Genomic DNA, 21,548 nt, shown 5'->3' with positions numbered 1-21,548 from the left:
TCGATGAATCCAGCGGTACGGGCTATGTTTGGTGAAGTCGAAGCTCTCTTGCGGTTGCTCCTTGTCTCCCCCGCCAGTTCGACGGAAGCCGAGAGATCTTTTAGTGCTCTGAGGCGTTTGAAGACAAGGCTACGGAGCACCATGACTCTACAGAGGCTGAACCATGTGATCGTGTTCCATATTCCCCGCACAGGAACGTCGTTAGAGGGGGTGTGGGGGTGTCTCACCCCCAAACTTGGTAAAACTGACGCTAGTTTAAAAATTGGAGTGCGACAGAATTTTTAAAAATTTCGGTCAAAATTGATCTTTAACCTGTCATATTAACCACGTTTTCCTTGCCACTTTGGGAAATTGTATCTCGCGATTCTTATACTCCACCGTACAAAACTTCGTATTATTTTTAATACTACAAAAAATGCCTAATAGAACTACCGTCATAGTCGTAGGAGCCCAATTTGATTTGTGGGGGGGGGGGGGGGGGTTGTAACGACTTGCCCGAAAAATATAACCAAATTTTTTCGCGCGCTACGCGCGCATCCTACATGATAATGTGCGTATCATACAGGCGTGCATCGGTTTTACATCGCATGCCAATAGCATACAATCATTTTCCGTCTTATTACCCTTCCGTATTGGTGAAAATTGTTGGGTAATAATAATATCAGTTTAACCACTGAAAAACACATTGCAATCTTTCTTTTAGTAGGTGCCCAAAAGCTATCAGCATATTGCCCGAATTTAAAAAAAATATTTGGTTGGGGTGGGGGGGGGGCAATAAGTTTGTGAAATGAGTGCCAGTGAGTACAAAGGTATCGCAACACGTTCGTAACAGAAGTGCAGTCGCGAAAGATTGGGTTTCCTGACTGACACTGACCATATCGTTGACGAGTAGCGCGAGAGTGGGGCGTACAAAGCAGCAGTCGGAATATTCTGGCTTCAAAACCGATTTTCAGCCACTACACCCCCCCCCCCCCCAATCATCAGGCCTTAGCTACGTCCCTGGGTACATGGTGGTTACATAGTACGCTCCGACCAGAATTCACCCGATAACCAGATGCAGATCCACCTAGCAACCGAGGTAACTTGCTTGAGGACTCCAACGAACAACCACTGATTTATTTTCATGCCTTCCTCACTTTAGCCACCACTCACATGGGACCTATTCTAAGTCTGACGATGCATGCGCATGTGTGAGGTCCTGAAAACATAATAATATGTCTTGCTATCCTTGTTTTCAAATTTCATATAAATGTATTCTCGTAGACCTAGCAACCTGGTTTAACATGCTGGCGTTTGACGACTTTTGGCCAAATTTGCGCTAAGCTCGCTATACGAACTCGGATCTGGGCTGTGCCTTATTAGTTAGTTATTTAAATTATTAATAATGGCGTATGAGGAAATGCACCATTTTGTGGTACGACTCCCAGGAAGGAAAGTCGAGAAACTCACATGCAGTCGCGGCGGATAGCTTCCTTCGCTTATATGTCTGGGGAAATTTTGGGACATCGTTCCTTTAGACCAGGGATGGGCAACCTGCGGGCCACATGCGACCCGCCAGTGATTTTTTGCGGCCCGTGAGATGTCTCAAGAAAAAGAAAAAATCAATCTATTTTGCATCATCACCAAAAACGAGCTAGCTGCTTAGAATTTATCTGCACAAATGATGCTGTCAGGTTGGTCTATTATCCCCATTAATTATCAATTGGACTATATTGACATTATGTTTTTGTGAATACAGATTAGTACACACACCTATTGCTTGAACGTCCTCGGAATCAAAGGTTTGAAATCAACAGCAGGTCGTTGATTAGGTGCGGCCCTGTCAATCTTTCACTCCTAAAATCTGGCCCATTCATTCAAAAGGTTGCCCACCCCTGCAATAGGCCTATATCTTAGGCCCTGTGGCGTCGTGCCCATTGGGGCCCGGGGCACAGACCCCCCCCCCAAATTTTGTCAAAGGTGTCATAAAAAAATTCATAATTTAAAAACAAAAGTGTTTTCGAAATCGAAAAGTAGACTAAATATTCAATTGCTCTGTGATGGTCGTTGCGGATTTTCCACACACCTCAAAGACGACATATCGGGATTAGTAATGCCATTACCTTTGAATATGTTTATCCTAAGCTCGCGTTTGATACAGTCTCAATTAACCTGGTAAATAATCACTTCGTTATCGCGCGTTTTACCTTAGGTTTCGCTTTTTCTGCCCATGTTTTCAAACGGCATAGCTTTTTATTGACCCAGTCACCACCTCTCACGGGCATGGGCAATGCTCATGGATCAGCCAACACAAAAATGTTTCGATATCTTAAATTTTGGGCGCTTCTGGGAGACGAGGAATTGGTAAACTGAGGAATTAATGGCGATCACTTCCTTCGAGAATATTTCCCAAAATAAAAAATTGCCGGAAATTTTTATCAATTTTAGGGGTGTGTTGCTTACTGCCATAATGCACGGGAAGTGCCGTTTCCTGCAATCTGAGAGGGCTGCCATAAGAAAAAAATTTCTTGTACGCTGCGCGCCAACCTATGGTGGCGCTCCGCTTATAGATAGTACTCAGAGCCGTATCTCTATATACGGCTCTGATAGTACTTACGGCCGGAATACTCGAATCGATTACGTCCCCCCACGTTTCAAATCGGATTGACGCCCCTGATCATTATTGTTGGGATCTCAACAGGGACCGATTAACATTCCTCGAAACAATGGGCTACAACAACCTCGTAAATTTTGTCACTTTCCCAAGATCTAACACCATTTTGGATGCTGTGTATGTTAAAGGTTGGAGTTACTTCACTGCCAAGAAAATGCATCCTATAGCTACATCAGATCATTTCAGTGTTCTAATTATGCCACGATACACAGAACGTTATCGAGAAGTTCAAAAGATACCAAGACCAAAGGAAAGAGACACTTGGAAGAGTAATGTTGACAATTTACGAGTAATGTTGGATTCAACAGACTGGAGTGTTTCTACAAATACGTGTGACACACTAGATGAATTGACACACATAGTATCATCTTACACTATTTTACAACTGATATCTGTATCCCTTATAGGACAATGTCACACTCAGAAGTCATGAAGAGATTGCCAGCTGATGATAAGATCAAGCAGTTGGAGAAAGAGAAAAAGGAAGCAATTGATGATGGTGACACTGCTCTACGAAACAGGCTACAGAGACAATAAATAAATAAATATATGTTCAAGAGGAGGAATGAATACTTCCAAAAGGTAACAACAGACAAACAGTCTCTCTGGGATCTAATCAATACGGAAACCAGATGACCAGCATAGAAACTTGGTAAATGTGAGTCTGGCCAAAAATTAAGTCAACACTTCGGACGTTTTAATGATGCTTCGAGCAAAGATATTTCACTTATACTACCAGACCTATCAACTGCTGAACCACCAGTAATACAAGAGAAAGATGTAAAAAGACAACTTGGACTTGTTAAGATAGGAATTGCGTCTGGTTTTGATAAATATCCCTGGTGGGTGTACAAGTATTGCTCTGAAGAATTAGCTGGCGTATTCACTAAAATATATATTGTAAGTTTAAATGAGAATTCAATTCCGTCTCTATGGAAGCATGCTAAAACATCACCTGTGCCTAAAATCTCTATTCCAACATCTGTAAACGATTTTACACCAATTGACATATCCAGTATTGGTTTTAACTGTATGCAAAAATTATTATTTTCATACTTGACGCAGGCCATCGTATCACATGGTGGTAAATATCAGTTTGCCTACAAAAAGGCGTGTCCTGCACAGATGCTATACTTAAGCTCGTACATTGTGTTGTTTCTGGTTTAAATCAGAGTGACACAACAGTCACTAAAGTTTATTTTTAGATTTTTCAAGTGCTTTTAATACGGTTTTACCAAATCGTTTAATCCATGGTTTCAATGAATCAAAGATTACAGTGGGAGTCCCCCAGGGAGGTCCTCTATCTGCGTTACTTTTTACAATATACACAGAGGATATACGTTCTTCTCTGGGGTGTAATGTAATTAAGTACGCTGATGATACAGCTATATCCCGTAACATTTCAAAGCGGACACACCTTTAAAATCAAAATGACTATAAATCATGTATTGATAATATGGTCAATTTGTGTGAGCAGAAGAACCACTTACTTAATCCTAAGAAATCTAAAGAAATCATTTTGAAAACATTAACATTAAACATCAAGGTCTCATTCAGACCAGGGATCAAAAAACTTATGTTCAAGGCTCCATTGTTGAGCGGGTATCTCATACTATGTAGTTAGGAGTTGATATTGACGCCAAGTTAACCTTTACTAAACATATATCTAAAATGATGTCTAAGGTGTAGGCCTATTACTTTGTATCAACGTTGGCATACATAACATGTATTTTCTGGGGTTTGATATACAAAGCATATATCCTTTGGATTACTTATTATGTTAAATAAAGTCATCAAAAGTAAAATATTGTTGAATCAAGTGATAAATTATCAACGAATGTTACTTAACATAAATCTTTGTGAGACCCTTCTAATTCGAGTGATAATCCAAATCTGACAACTCACACTTCATCGCTGCGGGAAACTACTATAAGGTGAACTATAAAGAGACCCTGGACTACATGTTCTGTCCCCTGATATTCACATAGGTCCAATTGAATCATCCACAAAATAAGTAAAAATCCCTGTTAAAAGCCCTGAACAAATTACGCACTAACCTGATTTAGGTGTATAAATATGGTAAACCCATAATCAGGGGTCAATTTGTAAAACCTCGAAAACACGATGTCTCAAGCAGGGAATCCTCAGCAGACCTCATATTTATAGTGTAGAAGTTCCACATTGTTTAAAAGAAGCCTATTGTTTTTGGTGGAGTGCAAAGGTCATTTGGGGTCACCAGGGGTCAAATTGTGAAAACTTTGTAAACACGATATCTCAAGAAGGGAATCATGGGCAGACCTCATATTTAGTTTGTAGGATCACCATATTGTTTAAAATAAGCCTATTGTGTTTGGTGGAGGGCAAAGGTCACTTGGGGTCACCAGGGGTCAAATTTTGAAAACCTTGTAATTCACGATACCTCAATACTGGAAGCTTGGGCCGACCTCTAATTTAGTGTGTAGAAGTACCACATTGAGTTAAAGAAGCCTATTGTTTTTGGTGGAGGTCAAAGGTCATTTGGGGTCATCAGAGGTCAAATCGTGAAGCCCTTGTAAACATGTACCCTCACTATACATTACGTCAGATTCATACAGAAAACTGCTCATGTATTTTTGCATTCTGGTTGATAAACCTAAACATTCCCATAGCATTCGGGATGGCTGCATGTCAATTCAGTAATTCAATATTTGTAATATATGGAGTTGGCTTGGTAACTTTGGTCAAAGTTCACGTATAATTTTAGTGCCTTTATATCTTATACTGCGACTAAACCGACTTTCTTCAGATTGGGGAGGAACAGGAACTTGCCCGTGAAAGGTACGCCTTCATGTTGAAAGGCAATATCTATAAATAAAAGGACAAACATGAATAGATCACTGAAAAAGAGAAACTGGGATTTTATGGATCGCAATGAGGGTAAAATAAACAACAACAACGTTTATTACATTGATGACTATATAAATTCAAAAGACGACGAAGTGATATGATGTAATGATGTTATACTTATGTGCAACAACATAACTGTCTACAACAGCTACATAAAATAGTATATCAACGACGCAAAAATAAACATTAATATCTCAATATTTCAATATGACAACGTTTTTTTTGTAAATTCATCGTTAATTAATTTCATGAAGGGTAAAGCGCATATGATAACAACATAAACACATGTGAAGCCTACGTAACTGCACTGATATCAAGCTGACAACAGGTGATGACGGCGCTATTTCACGTAACGTAATTAAGACATACATCGACGTAGGAGAACGCTTCGACGATATATTTTCAAACAACAACTTTTCATCACAATGGCATAAATTCATGTGACCACGTAATATCATTCAACGAAGTGATGACGCTTCTACTTTTTGGGCCAGAGCCGTCTCAGTATTCGGCTCTGATTTGGGCTAGCGAGAGTAATTGTTTCAAGCCCAGATCCGACTCTTGTCTACTTCAAATTAAACTACAAAACTATGCCCAAACTGCAAAACTAAGACCCCATCAACTGCAAAACCAAGACCCACTAAATATAAGATCCACACATGCATGCAAGGTGGAGCACTGCCAGGAGGATTATGCACTGGGGAGGATGGGAGAGTCGTTGCACACGGGGAAGGGGTCAGTGATGTGGGAATGTATATTTATCGATGACACAAATGTAAATATTAATCAGTATCAATATGCAAAAAGCACAACTTTTAAGAAGAAATATGGGCATACTATAACTATATGATTATGCTAAGAGAGATTAGAATAAGGGGTGAGAGCGGTAGAGCGTATTTTCTTCTGAAAGTGCCAAAACAAAGCGCTGTAAAATGTTATTAAATACTTTGCAGTAACTGTTTGATTTAGGAAGTAGACCAGTGTTGAAACCAGAGCGGCTCGGTCGATTATGTGCCACCCCCCCCCCCTCATCACTACCATCAACGGTGTCCGTATTACTGCGTCTCGTTAATGTAGTGTGTAGCTTATCCTGTGCATGCGGTGCGTTGAAATTATAAAATGTAAATGTTATGTAAACCTATACGATAGTAAAGGTGACCAGACATCCCGAAAGTTTTTTAAAACCTTCACAATATACCTTAGTATCTTCAAAGCGACTGAGTATGAATAAAAAAATTATTTAAGCTTACTCTGGTTAACCTAACAATTTAGCCTACAGACATATGAGACCTATTAATAGCTTTTGAGTCTGAGGTACGTTGTTGTGTTATTCTCCCTATAATTAAAAATATGTATTAAACATATATATTTTTGCGTCGTTGTTGTATTTTCTTATGTAGCTGTTGTTAAGATGTATGTTGTTGTTGCACATTAGTATAACATCATTACATCAAATCACTTAGTCGTCATTTGAATTTATATAGTCATCAATGTTTTTTTTTTTTTTTGGCACAAAAAAACAAGCTGATGACCAATAGCAGCGATGGTATCAACGTAGACATCAGGGCCAATGGCGAAAAGCTGGAAACGGTTCAGAGCTTCAAGTACCTGGGAGCAATAGTAACAGATGAAGGTTCAGGGCCAGAAATACTCTCCAGGATTGCACAGACAACATCAGCAGTAACGAAACTGAAGCTAATTTGGAAGGACAGGAACATCACCCTCCGGTCGATGATCCGACTGATGCGCTCCCTTGTCACCTCCATATTCCTCTGCGCCTGTGAGTCATGGACCCTGACAGCAGACATCGAAAGGAGGATACAAGCTGTAGAAATGAGATGTTTCCGCAGACTCCTCAACATATCCTACAGGGACCACATCTCAAATCAAGAAGTGAGGAATAGAATTGCCCAGGCTATCGGGCCCTACGATGACCTCCTCACCATTGTGAAGAAACGCAAATTGAGATGGTATGGCCATGTCACAAGATCTACAGGACTGGCTAAGACGATACTGCAGGGCACGGTACCAGGAGGAAGAAGGAGAGGCAGACAGAGGAAAAGATGGGAGGACAACATCCCAGAGTGGACGGGCCTCAAACTGCCTGATGCCCTTCGAGAGGCCGAGAACAGGAACAAATGGAAAGAAATAGTTGGGAGGGCATCTGTGGCGCCCCTACGGTCTACCAGACTCCGGGATAGGTGAGGTGAGGTGAGGTAATAAACGTTGTTTGATTTTCCCCTGTTGGCGTTCCATAGGTTTTATCTCATTAACAGTGTGTAAATTCCTCACATTAAAAGGGAAGAGACAATTATGGCTGTTATTGGAGGTCAAACCGTGCTTGAGGTCAGGAGAGGTGAAATTTTTGAAACATTTTCAGGTCGTTTGTACGGAAGACTAATGCGGCCATGGCCAAAACAAAAAAAACACGGATATATATACAAGACAAAATTTTTACTACGAAAAACATTTTCGTAGTAGAAATTTTGTGTTTCGTAGTAAAAATTTTGTTTTTCGTAGTAAAAATTTGTTTTTCGTAGTAAAAATGTTTGTTTTTCGTAGTAAAAATTTTGTTTTTTTAGTAGTAAAAATTTTATTTTGTTTTTCGAAGTAAAAATGTTTTTCGTAGTAAAATTTTGTGTTTCGTAGTAAAAGTTTTGTCTTGTATATGTATCCGTGGTTTTTTTTTTGGTTTTTTTTGGCCATGGCCGCATTAGTCTTCCGTACGTTTGACATGAACAGTGCTGAAAGTATGAAAATCTTGAAATCACAATTACCTAAGAAAGCTATGCTAGGATGCATTTCAAACTTGTGCACACTCCAGATGACCGTACGGAGTAACAGAAATTGATTGTTGTTTGTGAAGGTCATGGATCATTGAAGGTCAAAACTTAAAATTCTTGACTACAGTGATATATTAAATGTTCTCATGTATAATGTGGCTAGGAATCCCTAAGCATGTTGGCTTACTGGTTCACGTCGCGTAGTATGTCTTGCTAACCTATTATTGGGTTTACCATTTGTTACAGCATAGAACATAGCAATGCAAGTACTTAAGCGGTGATGTAAACTGTTTCCACTTGTGTATTCACATTCAAATTCTCGAACATCATGATTAAAAAGTTGTCAAAGCACCGTCCTCCCTGGCACCTTGCTTAAATTGGCAAACTAGAGAGCTTCTGTTGACTTCCGTATTCCGATATTGCGACAAGTGTAAGGCAATTAGCGCCTCAGGAGGGGTGAAGTGGTGAAAGGGTATATGACGATGTATAACATTAAGTACAAGAAGACTATTTTTTGGGTGGAGGTCAAAGGTCAGTTGGGGTCAGCAGTGGTCAAACTGTGAAAACTTTGTAAGCACGATATCTCAATCAGGGCAGCTTGGACCAATCTCATATTTGGTGCATAGGAGTAACACATTGAGTAGAAAAGCTACTTGTTTTTTTTTTAGGTCAAACGTCATTTGGGGTCACCAGGTGTCAAATTGTGAAAAGCTTGTAAACACGATATCTCAAGAATGGAATTTTGGACCAATCTCAGTTTGAATTTGTGACACATTAAGTACAAGAAGCTTATTGTTTTTTGTGGAGGTCAAAGGTCATTTGGGGTCACTAGTGGTCAAATTGTGAAACCTTGTATATCGATATCTCAAGAAGGGAAGCTTGGATCAATTTCATATTAAGCATGTAGTTGTGACACATTAAGTTCAAGAAGCCTAATGTTTTTTGTGGAGGTCAAATGTCATTTGGAGTCACCAGAGGCCGGATATTGTGGAAACCTTGTTTTATAATCTACCGTATCTCCCACCGACCAGCCTATTAGATAACATGTGCGTTACGCCTCATAAGAATAGGAGGCTGCTGGCAATTGGAAATTTGCTATGGACGTATGTAGAAATAATCAAAACGGATGTAGTCAAGTTGGGGAAATTGTTAGGCGCCGTTTACGAGAATTAACTGTCGCCTAGCTAGATTTTGATCAATGAGCGATCTCAATGCGAATTAACTGTGTAAAATGGTTTGCTATCTGCACCGGCGTTATTTACGGGAAGTTTTCAAGTGCGGTGATTGTTCACAAACTTGACGTTTCGATCCTAGCAGGATCTTCTTCAGAGACTAAATGACAAGTATATACATGGACAAATATAGGCACAGCATACAGACAGGTTAATGAACAGGGTGAACACAAAGAGATAGATGTAAGAGGATTAGATTAAAGACAGAAAGGTGTGGAGAAAAATGGGTGGAAGAGAGCTACGAGAAGAGGAGTCACGGGGGGGGGGGGGGGGGAGGGAGATGGAAATATGCCCGGTGCCTTGAAGAGGTCTTGCACAATCGTTTTGACGTATGCTATATAGCATATGCGGTCTTGAGCGACTCACCCGTCGCTATTAGACCATATATGTGCAGGTCTGGTCTTCCGTGCTTTGAAACCAGTGGATGTATGGTGGGTGACAGACATACTAAAGAAATTATGTTCCATGCTATATATAGTACATCATTGCACGAGTGATTTGAAACCCAATTAAATTGTGAAAGGGAATACCTATAACACTAATAGCTTAGGAATAGGCCTACATCTTTTGAAACCCCATGTGAGGTTAAATCGGGTTTCGGACAAGAACGTTGATCAATAATTGAAATACAACAAGAAATGATCAACAAAATACAGACTGCTGTTAACTTTTAAGCCGGCAAATTTGGTGATATTTTGTGAATGCATCTGGCAACGGAAGATGGCATAATGTCATCACGGCAATCAGTTGAAATTATTTTATTTTCTCAACATTTAAGTAACTGATTCACAGAGAGAAGTAACATTTCTACTACAAAGTTGCATTTTGATACAAAGTTGCATTTTTCTATAATTTTAAAAACAGACAACATTGGCAGCTAAGTAAAATATCCAAAGGTATGGCCTATAAATAGAAAAAAAAAGTTTAAAAAAAAAAGGATGAAGAACATTTGCTGTGATGGCAACACAGACCACATACCGTGAGGTACTCCCTGGAAGAATCAAGGGTTGAGCCTTTCAAAGTAGGTTACAGTCCACTTCAGTCGCATCATTTTGTGAGTTGAGACTTGACCTAATTGACTTGAAATTGCCTGCAAAGACGTGATACTCTACTTGAGACTTGCCTTCAACGAATTGATGACAGTGAAAAGGGAAGAAAATATTCGTTTTTGAAAATAAAGTGTGATCTGTGTTACGTGCATGACGTATGTGATTTCCGTACGCGCATTACCTATCCAGTCTTGGACATTGTATCTTAATCGACATGGTTTTGACAGTTGTGCGAAAGCGGGTGTGAGGGTGCACTCATATAAGTTATAACAGAGCCGTATATAGAGATACGGCTCTGAGTTGTAACATAGCCGTGTATCTCTAGAGCCTTATATATCTGATTCACAGAGAGAAGTAACATTTCTACTGCAAAGTTGAGACTCAACTTCTATTACTACTACTTATATCTCTATATACGGCTCTGGGTTGTAACAGAGCCGTATCATAGAGCAAAGAAACAGCGGAATGCCAGGCCTGGTTCATGAACATATTGATTTGACTATATATTATTATACAGACTACCTGTACAGTAGTGTAGATTCATATAGTTCTTATATTCTGCTCTATGTGTAGACCAAACTGAAATTCAAACTTATAAACACAACACTAAGCCATGACTGACGCATGAGTAACGACTTAGTGTATACTCTAACTGATGTACAGAACGTGACTTTTACTAAACCGATGATATACCGCAAAACGAACAAAAGATCAGAACTGTATACATGAGAAATTCTAGTGTGCGAAGATTCAGCAGTTGCAAGAATGTTACATAGGTGTAAGTAACGTACATATTGTGTTGTGATCGTTTTAGCACTCTTGTAGTTTTCTTGACTTGACAAAATTAAGGTTATCGTTCATTACATGAGCAACGTTAAATTGATTGTACTGTGGCTAGGCGTAGGAAGTACGGAATAACTCGGTGTACGAGTCCTATAACCCACACCGACTTCTGACACTAGCCCACAGACGCCGACCGAGGGGTATGATAGGCCTACACGATATGTTATCGCTAACTTTGGCAATATATGATATATATTCTCGCCATAGAAATCGAGAAGAGTTCTTTGATTCTCGCTCGAGGCTGTTATTTGTGAAGCGCTACTTGACCAAACCCAAACTCCTGTTCTTACAGTAATTTCTCATTTCCCATAACTTTGTGTACTGTGGTATGAGATTGGCTAACATATTCACGAAGTCCATATATGGATAGTTTTGAAAACCCTTTAACGATTGAATGTCATCAAGACTACAATGCAAGACACATGACTGAACTGAAAATGTGCAGTGGAGAAATGAAATAACATAAGCACCCAAACATTTGATTGACATCGTTATTCAATAGGGACGGTTTTGTTGCATTCCCAGGGACAGCTAATACGTCAGTTTATATGTCAAGTCCCTATATAGCAACTGTCCATTATCTTGAGCACACACATGAGCAGATCACACCATACATATTAATGGCCTTGAAGACTCGCCCCAAGCCGTGTGCGGCCATCTGAAAAAGTTAACTTTCTGTTGCTTGCAAGTGACGTTTTGTTCGTGTCACTACAAAATGCAGACAGTTATGAAACGTGATACCTTGTCATCTTTAGCTGGACCTGAGATGTCCATCGCTGTATCGTTTGTACAGTGTGCTGTGGGTATTGACCGCAGCTGTATGTACTGACTGTACACTAGTGTCTAATTACCGACCATAGCAAGCTGTGTGTGTATTTTCTGGGATCAATGGTGGTGTCTAACACTTCTGAAACTAGGTCAGATTACCGGCATTAGACGTTTCTTTTTGCGTGAGTCTTCACACCATTTTAAATGGTTGGAACAAATGAAGAGTCGCAAAAATAGATTGGCACTATGGGCACTTTTTTTGTAGCAATACACCTTTAAAATTTTGTATATTGCAAAGGTCAAGGATCTGATTGGTAACGTTATCATATTCCTGGCATGACATCTGTATTTGAAAAATAAGTTTTTTCATCAGTAGATTGATGGTTCACAAACTAAAGTTTTTCAAGCCAACAGTGGATTCATAGTTTTATAGTACTGTTGTCTCTACTAAGAAAATTGTTGAAAGTGTTATGGCGATGTGTTATTGAATTAATTTTGATTTTGAATTGTTGTTTATATTGTTGCTACATTAAGATAATATATAAAAATATGAACAGACCACTTGAGCACTACCTGTCCCTTCTGTGATGATCATAAAGGAGCTCCTTATTGAAAGATAAAAAGTAGTTATTTCCTATGTGTCCCATGACTCATATGTTTTGAACTGAGATGTTATTTACTTATTAACAAAGTTATTCCACTGTTCAATCAATGTTATGTACTGCAAATGTTCAGTCAGAGAATTTCATGGTGAAGGAAAATGACCATGGAAGTCCCTTACATGAACTTCAAACTAAGTACAGTATGCATATCCATCTTAATGAGTACAGTACCAGCAGCATCCTATGATTTTGTTTAACAGTCAAAGTTGGATTCATGGTTCTTGAACTTGGATTCATGGTTCGTCGTTCTGTGAAATGGTAAACGGAGAAGTACAATTATGTAACCGTATTGTTAGAGTATAGATCAACTTATTATTTTAATTTTAGCTTGTATATAGGTAATTGTTTTTTCTTTCTCCTTTGTATAATCCTGTATTTATCAATTCCTGGTAGTTTTGTAAAGTGCTAAGTCAATAAACAGGAAGAAATTGACAGTCAAAGTTGATTGTAAAGAGAAAGTACGAAAACCTTGTAAACAGGGTCATATGAGTACAAGAAACTTGCTGATCAGCAGTGATCAAATCTTGTCTGCAGTGTGACATTTAACATGTGAATTGTGGCAGGGAATCACAAGGCCATTTGGCTTTCTAGTTGAAATGTGTTTCATTTGGAATGGATTTTTAGTTGACAATGTTCAAGTATTTTTTACACATTTAAGGTTTTTGGTGGATTGCTATCTTCCTCTGTGGGTAAATGATTTGTGAAATGTAAAGTATTACTACAACCTTTACAATTCGCCTTGATGACTTAGCGCATCCTGGCAGTTCAAATAATGTCATCAAATTTGTCAAACTTCAATAAATCTTATAGTTATTTTTTTAACTCTGCATTCTGTTGTGGTCCAGAATTTTGCAATTGATTTGCAAAATTTGCAGTTGAAACTATCAACTTCTGCCATCCCTATAGCCAGTTTATAGACCTATTAGTTGATTTCATTATCATCTTAAAAGTTCAATGTCTATGAATAATTCATTTCAACTGGAAATTAGAAAGGACTGGCAACCAATGACAGCTTGAATATTTTCTCTTTCTTTTCCAATAATCATTGTAGTAGTTGCAAGACCTTTCAACTGGGACATGAAAAGAGCAACAATTCACCAGTATGCTAATGAAGTGTGCAGCTTCAGCTCTCAATATGGAGGGGAGAAATCTCTAGCTTATGTCACTGCTAACATAATTGGTCCTGCTTCAGTGTACCCAAGCTATGGAGATGTTACTCACGCATGTGTATTTGTAAGTTGGTCACTTCTGCTTAAACAGTACTCACATATACCATGAGTATTTAGGAAAGAAGTCAGAGACTCTCCCCCCCCCCCCAAAGAAAGAAAAAAAAAAAAAAGGAAAAGGAGAGAGTGGGATAGTATAGCATATCAACAATGGGAAGGAATTGCTTTAGTTCATTTCAAAATGGGCTACTGGTATTAAATTGATCTGAAAATATCTCTCGAAAGGTTTGGAAATTATACATTGAAAATAATGATATGTCATTTTTCATTGTGTCTGTTTTCTAAGGGCTTGCTCAATACATGCATTGCTTAAAATCACAACAGTTACCTGTGTTTCAGCCAATATTTCTCTGCTGTAACATGAATGAACAACTTGGTGTGAGCTAATGCATCATTGCTGCACTAATTAGAATATGTCCTCCCCCCCCCCCTCCTCTTTTCATAAACAAAAAAAATTACTCCATTACTATCCTTGAAGAATTTTTCTGCTAAGTTTTATTTTACTTTTCTGAAGGTACTTTCTTTTAAGTTTGAGCTTTTATTCCTTTTGTTTCTTACACATTGCATTTCTCTCATAAGTTTATTTCTCTTTTATTTTAGCGCACATATGGGCCATGGTGGGACATGGTCCCTTCAAGTATAAAAAAGTTCTCCAAGTGTCAGCAAAATTTCAATGGTCAAGATTTCATTGGTAAGTTTGGCAGTTATACTCAAATCTTGTTTTCATTTCATACAAAGAAAATGCACACATAAAGTGATTTGTTTTTTTCTTAAAGGTTATGGAAGCCCATGTGGTCATAAGCTCGTTGACCAGTATGATTGTGTGCTGATACTTAAACTATTTGTGAATGTATCAAAGGAACAGTGTAGAGGTGCCTATAATGTCTCATACATGTTGGTACTGTACCCCATGTGTGCTACAAGCCCCCTTTCCTTGAGCTCAATACAAAATTTTGTAATTATAATTACATCAAAGGAGGAGCTTCAATGTATCTCATGCTCTCCATGTGGGTTGCCATATTGACTATAAAATATACTTTGTTGTCAGTTGTCATTGAAGGTCGTCCGGCATCAGTTAAAATGCTGTCTGGGTCTGAGTGTTTTGTATCATCAAAACCTTGCAAACAAGCTAACTCAACGAGTCTAGCTTTGATGTATGTCATGCTTGAAAGTTGAAATGTAGATGCCTTTTAAAGACTTCATTTGCTAGTCAAAAATGTTTAAACCTCATGAACTCCAGAAGTAAAATTTGGTCTAGGAATTCACCATAGAATGTTAGCATTTGGAATTTAAGCAAATTGTATGGCAAGGAACCATAAAGACTATTGGCTTTCTGGTTATTCATTGTCTGAATCGAATGGAATCTTTGCTATGGTGGTTGCGTGTGTGTGTGATGCCACGGCCTGTAAACAGGATAACTCAAAACCTATAAGTTAGGTGAACATCAAATGTGGTGCATGGATCCATCTTATTGAGAACCCTGATGTTTTTGGTGAAGGGCAGAGGTCATTTAAGGTAAACAAAGGTCAAAGTCTAAACACTTGGGAATACGGTAACCCCGAAAGTAAAACTTGGATCATGTACTTCATACTCAATATGTGGATCCCCCTTATTGAGTGCAAGAACCCAAGAGTTTTCGTAAGAGGTTAAAGATCATTTAAGGTTAACAGAGTCGCAGACTTTCGAGTCTGAAAACCTTATACACTAGAAGACTTCAAACGTAAAGCTTGGATGAATTCATACAAGTTGGTATGTTGCTCCACCTTATTGACTTAAAGACCCATACTGCTTTCTGTGAGGGTCAAAGATCTTTTGAGCTCAGTAGAGGTCAAAGTATGAAAAGCAATCAGGTTTAAACTTTGAACCTAATTAAATTTACTAAATTTTTGGAAGGGGTTTTAGTACATCAAAACTTTGTTTAAGTTATTAGTCAACTGCAGTTGCTATTGTTACAGAGTTACACTGACCGAGCACCCACTTGAGTTAATTGATATGACTTTACTGGACTGTGGATAAAACCAGGGAGCTGCTACTCTCTGTCCCTGATAAAACATTCTCATCAGCCCTTACTAGGTTAATGCATATCACATAGAAGTTAAATTAAGTTTAGTAGTATTGCAAGTAGCTATCAAAGATTTGTTGTTCTTGTGTTGGTGGAACTTTTACTCTTCTAACTCTTGCCATGCTTGTTTTGAACAAAGACATGTCAAAAAATAGCTCAGCGACCACAATTGGTCTCCCCTTCCCCCAACCCTCCCTAAAAAGAAGGCATGGAAAAATGTTACTTCTTTTTCTGTGTGTTTAATGTGTGGCTTTGCCAAAGTGACACAAATTTAAACGCAATGCAAAATGCAACTTTAATAGAGCAGTCGTGACATGATGTCATAGAAATCTGCACTTCCTTTTTCAGACGTAAAATTGGAAACACCAGTTATTCCAGAGAAGATCAAAATTTATGAGACATATAACCCTCAACCTGTTATACAGATATATTGTGCAATGGTTCCATATTCTACAAACAGTGAATACAATGATGTACGGTAAGTCCTGATATCTAGAGTAGATTATAATACCCAATTCAATGATTGCCTTTTCACAGTGTATTGTATTTCAAAAGAAAATTTCTGGAGAAATATAATGTGAAGAATCATTACTTACTGACTTGAAATCATTCTTCAAGTTAAACAGGAAATGGCTGTAATAAGATTAGTGTTTACACAGGTCTAAAAATCGGGAACTGGGTACCCGAGAGCCGTTACCTGTCGGGTATCCGGGTACCTGAATATTTTTTGTTAACCCTCGTATATCGCGATTTTCAAGAAATTACATATTGGATGCTATACAAAATGAATTATATTCTGCACTGACAATGTTTTCATGTTCAAATAGGTGTAAGATAAGGTATTAAACCTTCCTCAATAATTGCTATTTGCTTTTGTTTCTTCCCTTAAATTGTTAATAACTTCATATGATTAACATCACTACTAACATCGCACTGCCGTAGCTGCTTATGATTGCTGCTTATGCTTGCTGTTTATGTCTGCTTATGTTTGCTCTCCACCTGTATTGGATTAGACCATACAAATATCCAATTTAGTCTTAAACAGTTTTTACTACTATAATCTATTATGGAGGCCCAAGGTTCGCATTACCCGCTGGATTCCTGCAATTTGATCGCATTTGGAATAAACGTTTAGTAAAAGCCTTGCGATTATTAGTTTTTAGCTATCTCGTCTATAATCCGTTAGGAACACTCATAAATTTCCTTGTGTCAGGCTTTCCTTCAAAGAAATAAACAAATGAAATTAATAATTGTGAGAATTCATTCAATTTCTTCCACATGGTAGCCTCAAACCACACTAAGTCAATGGGGAAATCTAGCCTAACCATCTGTTTATTTGCTGAAATTGTGACCCAGTCATTAGATATCTATGGAATACTTTCATTATTGCTGTTATCTTCGACCACATGATAGCCTAGCACCACACTAAGTCAATGGGGAAATTTAGCCTTACCATCTGCTTATTCGCTGTAATTGTGACGCAGTTATGAGATATCCATGGAATACTTTCATTATTGCTGTTATTTTCGACCACATGGTAGCCTAACACCACACTAAGTCAATGGGAAAATCTTGCCTAACCATCAGTTTGCGAGAAAAAAAATCATACTTTGCGTAGGATTCGGGTAATAAATTAGGAACCGGATAGTATCGTGTCGGGTGGGTACCTGGGTACCCGGATTATTAATAAGATCTACACTAGAAGCAACATTAGCAAAATCTCGATTGTCTATCCCAATCATGAATTGTAAATAGGCCAAGCTGTTGCTCACCACATACACACCTTATACAAAGCTCAAAAAGTTCATGGTGGATTAACTTCATACTGTAAGAGGACCCTATTTGTTTCTGTGAAGGTTAAAGGTCAACAAAGGTCAATGTCTGAAAACATTATCTTTTCTGAAGTTCATGCTTGATATCCATCTTGATGAGGTAGAGGTCAAACAAAGGTCATTTGGGGTCAATAACGGTCAAAATCTGAAAACTGTGAAAAACACAATAACTCAAAAGGTACATCATGGTTGAAGTTCATAGTTGTTATGTAGATCCCCATTGGTTCAAATACACTATTGAAATTGGTGGATGGTATAAATGTCATTTGAGGTCAACATAGCTCTAAGTCTGAAAGTCAAAAAGTACATTTTTATTGAACTTCATACTTAAGATCAACATCCAAGTTGGTGAGTACAAGAATTCCATCGAAATTGGTAGAGGTAAAATGTCACTTGAGGTCAACAGAGGTTAAATCTGAAGACACTGTAAATATGATAACTTAAAAGCGCAGCTTATTGCAGTTATTACTTGGTACGTAGATTCCTTTGGTGTATACAAAAAATCCTAGGACCCTATTTGTTTCTGTGAAGGTTAAAGGTCAACAAAGGTCAATGTCTGAAAACATTATCTTTTCTGAAGTTCATGCTTGATATCCATCTTGATGAGGTAGAGGTCAAACAAAGGTCATTTGGGGTCAATAACGGTCAAAATCTGAAAACTGTGAAAAACACAATAACTCAAAAGGTACATCATGGTTGAAGTTCATAGTTGTTATGTAGATCCCCATTGGTTCAAATACACTATTGAAATTGGTGGATGGTATAAATGTCATTTGAGGTCAACATAGCTCTAAGTCTGAAAGTCAAAAAGTACATTTTTATTGAACTTCATACTTAAGATCAACATCCAAGTTGGTGAGTACAAGAATTCCATCGAAATTGGTAGAGGTAAAATGTCACTTGAGGTCAACAGAGGTTAAATCTGAAGACACTGTAAATATGATAACTTAAAAGCGCAGCTTATTGCAGTTATTACTTGGTACGTAGATTCCTTTGGTGTATACAAAAAATCCTAAGGAAATTTGTGGCAGTGAAAGGTCATTTGAAGTCAACAGAAGTAAAATATCTGCAAACCTTGTAAATGTGAAAACTGCCAAAGTAAGGTTTGGATGAACTTTGAACTAGATAAGTTGATAGGTGAGTCTGCATTTGTGCACGAACCTTGCTGATCACTTGGGGCAGTAATGGCCAATACCTGAAAATCTTGTTTGCAGTTTTACTGTTTAATGTTCTTATGCAAAATGTGGCAAGGAATCACTAAGCCAACAGGCTTTCTGGCTTCTGTTGTTATACATGTAGTTGTACTGAATTTTCTGTTGCTTCCATCAGAGATTTAAGTCCCTGCTATTGGAGTACTTGTCAGATTCAAGTCAAGTGATGTGCGAGTTGGAGTCAAGTCAAGATGATCTCTTTGTTTTGACTCAGTCATTTCTGGAAGCAAATGAACCTATGCAGTCAGGTTGACGTGTGCGTGCGTGCGTGCGTGCGTGCGTGCGTGCGTGCGTGCGTGCGTGCGTGCGTGCGTGCGTGCGTGCGTGCGTGCGTGCGTGCGTGCGTGCGTGCGTGCGTGCGTGCGTGCGTGCGTGCGTGCGTGCGTGTGTTTTGTTTTGCTATCTGACCGAGGACTTGAACAAAAGAATTTCAGGTTCTCGGTTGTGATTTCTAAAGAATCACCACGTCCACGGGGTATTGTTAAGGTTAGGGTACGTGGATTTGAACAATGGAAAATACAATGGGGTCCTTGGTCTGAATGTAATACAAACATGTGTGGGTGTGTGTGTGTGTGCGTCTGTGACACTTGCTTGGGTCTGCGATAACTCAATAACGAAGTAATAGGTATTTGTCAACTTGGCATGTAGATGTATTATAGTGAGAAAGTGTGCCATATCATTGTTGGGGTGGACCTTATGAATATTAATGAGGTTATGAGGTCAAACTTAAAACTCTTTACATTGCAATAATACAGTTGTTAATTAAGAACTGGTACATGAAGGCCTATTTTTTGAAACTATGTGGGCCCAAAATATATTGGCACATTTCCACTTCAAATGCATTTGGGACAAATTCTTTGGGCCTGAATTTGTGGTGCCCAGTACTTTTAGGATCACTTGGTTCCCCATCTTTGGGATTCAAATTCTGGGGGCAAATATATTTTTGAGCCACTTTATTGGGCCAATTATTTTTGGGACCATTTATGGACAAAATCTTATGGAGCTCAATTTCTTTTGGTGGGACCAAAATTTTAAAACTGCATTAACTCCACAACCTTTGATCAGAGTATATCCAAACTTGGAATATAGTTGTTGGTTAATAGATGGTACATGTGGGCATACATATTTTGATTTTGGGTGATGACATACAACAGCTTAAAATTCCACTAAGCAAGGAACCATAGTGCCTATTGAGCTCTTGTTAGTTACTGAGTCAAGTCAAGTCATTTATGTTGCTGAGTTGAGTCTGACACAGTCAAGTCTAGTCAGTGACTTGGCATAAAGATAATCATATACTGATACCAATGCAAAATCTGAAACTGATTGTACAGCCAGTTGGGACAACTTTCCAATGTTATCTGGTAGTGTTCTGTCCTCCCATATCATGCTTCACTCTTGAACTGAAAGTATGAACACTTCCTTCCTTTATCTGATCAATAGAAACGAGATATTCACACTAAGATCTTGTCCCTAACTCAACGTATTGTTGATTGAATGAAAACTGCTTTGATTGGCTAAACCAATTCTTCTGGAGTGAATCTCATTAGATTGTTGGTGACGTCCAAAAGGGTAAATGTTTTTCAAATGCTTTTGTACTTTCCTGTTATAATCCTCCTTGAGTGTGATATATTTCAATTGTTTGCTTAGCTGCCAATGTCCTCTGTACTCAGAATTCCATCAAAATGCATCCTTTTGTAATAATATTTTCCTATTTACAAATGAGTTATTTCAGCTGAATTGCCATGATGATGTCATTCGCTGTGTTGTTGCCAGATATATTTGCAAAAGAAACACCAAATTTGAAATTTAATTTCCCTTGTAAACTGCTATAGGGGTGTGGTTTTGACCTAATTATGCATTTTTGATTCCTTGCCAGAGACAGAAGAAACAGATGCGATGGTGTATGTGTGTGCATGCTCGAGTGTGTGTGTGTACATGTGTTAGGCTTAGCTTCTTAACACAATATCTCAGGAACCATTTATTGGATTCCAGAACCCCCATTGGTGTACTAATGGCTGATGGCCCACTCCAGTTCATAATCAATTATCTCAATTTCAGTGGCATTGTAACAATAAAATAGGCCAATTTTCTGGTTACGCAATCAACATCAGCCACAGTAATATCCATTTAAGTGATGCAGCAAATATGGCAGAATCTGTTTAGAATGTTGATGTTGATTTGAAAGCTTCACGACTTTTCATAGATTCTGACATGTGGGGAAAAAAGAATTTCTGTGGAAAAACTATGAGAAGTGTCAATAAAGAATTTGTTATATTGTCACATGAGGGTATTGTAGAACTTGTGACTTTGAGGAAAACGATATGATAGACTATGAATTTGT

At 38.4% G+C, this 21,548-nt stretch overlaps 1 protein-coding gene across 3 annotated transcripts in view; it reads left to right on the top strand.

The window, feature by feature from the left end:
* The first annotated feature begins 11,214 nt into the window (after positions 1-11,214).
* The window catches only part of LOC139958328 (F-box/LRR-repeat protein 4-like), a 45,603-nt gene continuing 35,269 nt past the window's right edge, over positions 11,215-21,548 (top strand). Inside the window, exons 1-4 of one of the 3 annotated variants that reach the window (XM_071955315.1) lie at positions 11,215-11,381; positions 13,928-14,109; positions 14,703-14,793; positions 16,513-16,642. In XM_071955315.1, coding sequence (XP_071811416.1) covers positions 11,369-11,381; positions 13,928-14,109; positions 14,703-14,793; positions 16,513-16,642 — 416 coding nt within the window. In that variant the 5' untranslated portion in view covers positions 11,215-11,368. The other 2 variants (XM_071955316.1, XM_071955317.1) reach the window with 2 other exon arrangements.

Source organism: Apostichopus japonicus, chromosome 18, assembly GCF_037975245.1.
Source record: "Apostichopus japonicus isolate 1M-3 chromosome 18, ASM3797524v1, whole genome shotgun sequence".
NCBI lineage: Eukaryota > Metazoa > Echinodermata > Holothuroidea > Aspidochirotida > Stichopodidae > Apostichopus > Apostichopus japonicus.
This window is presented reverse-complemented; position numbering and strand designations above follow the sequence as displayed.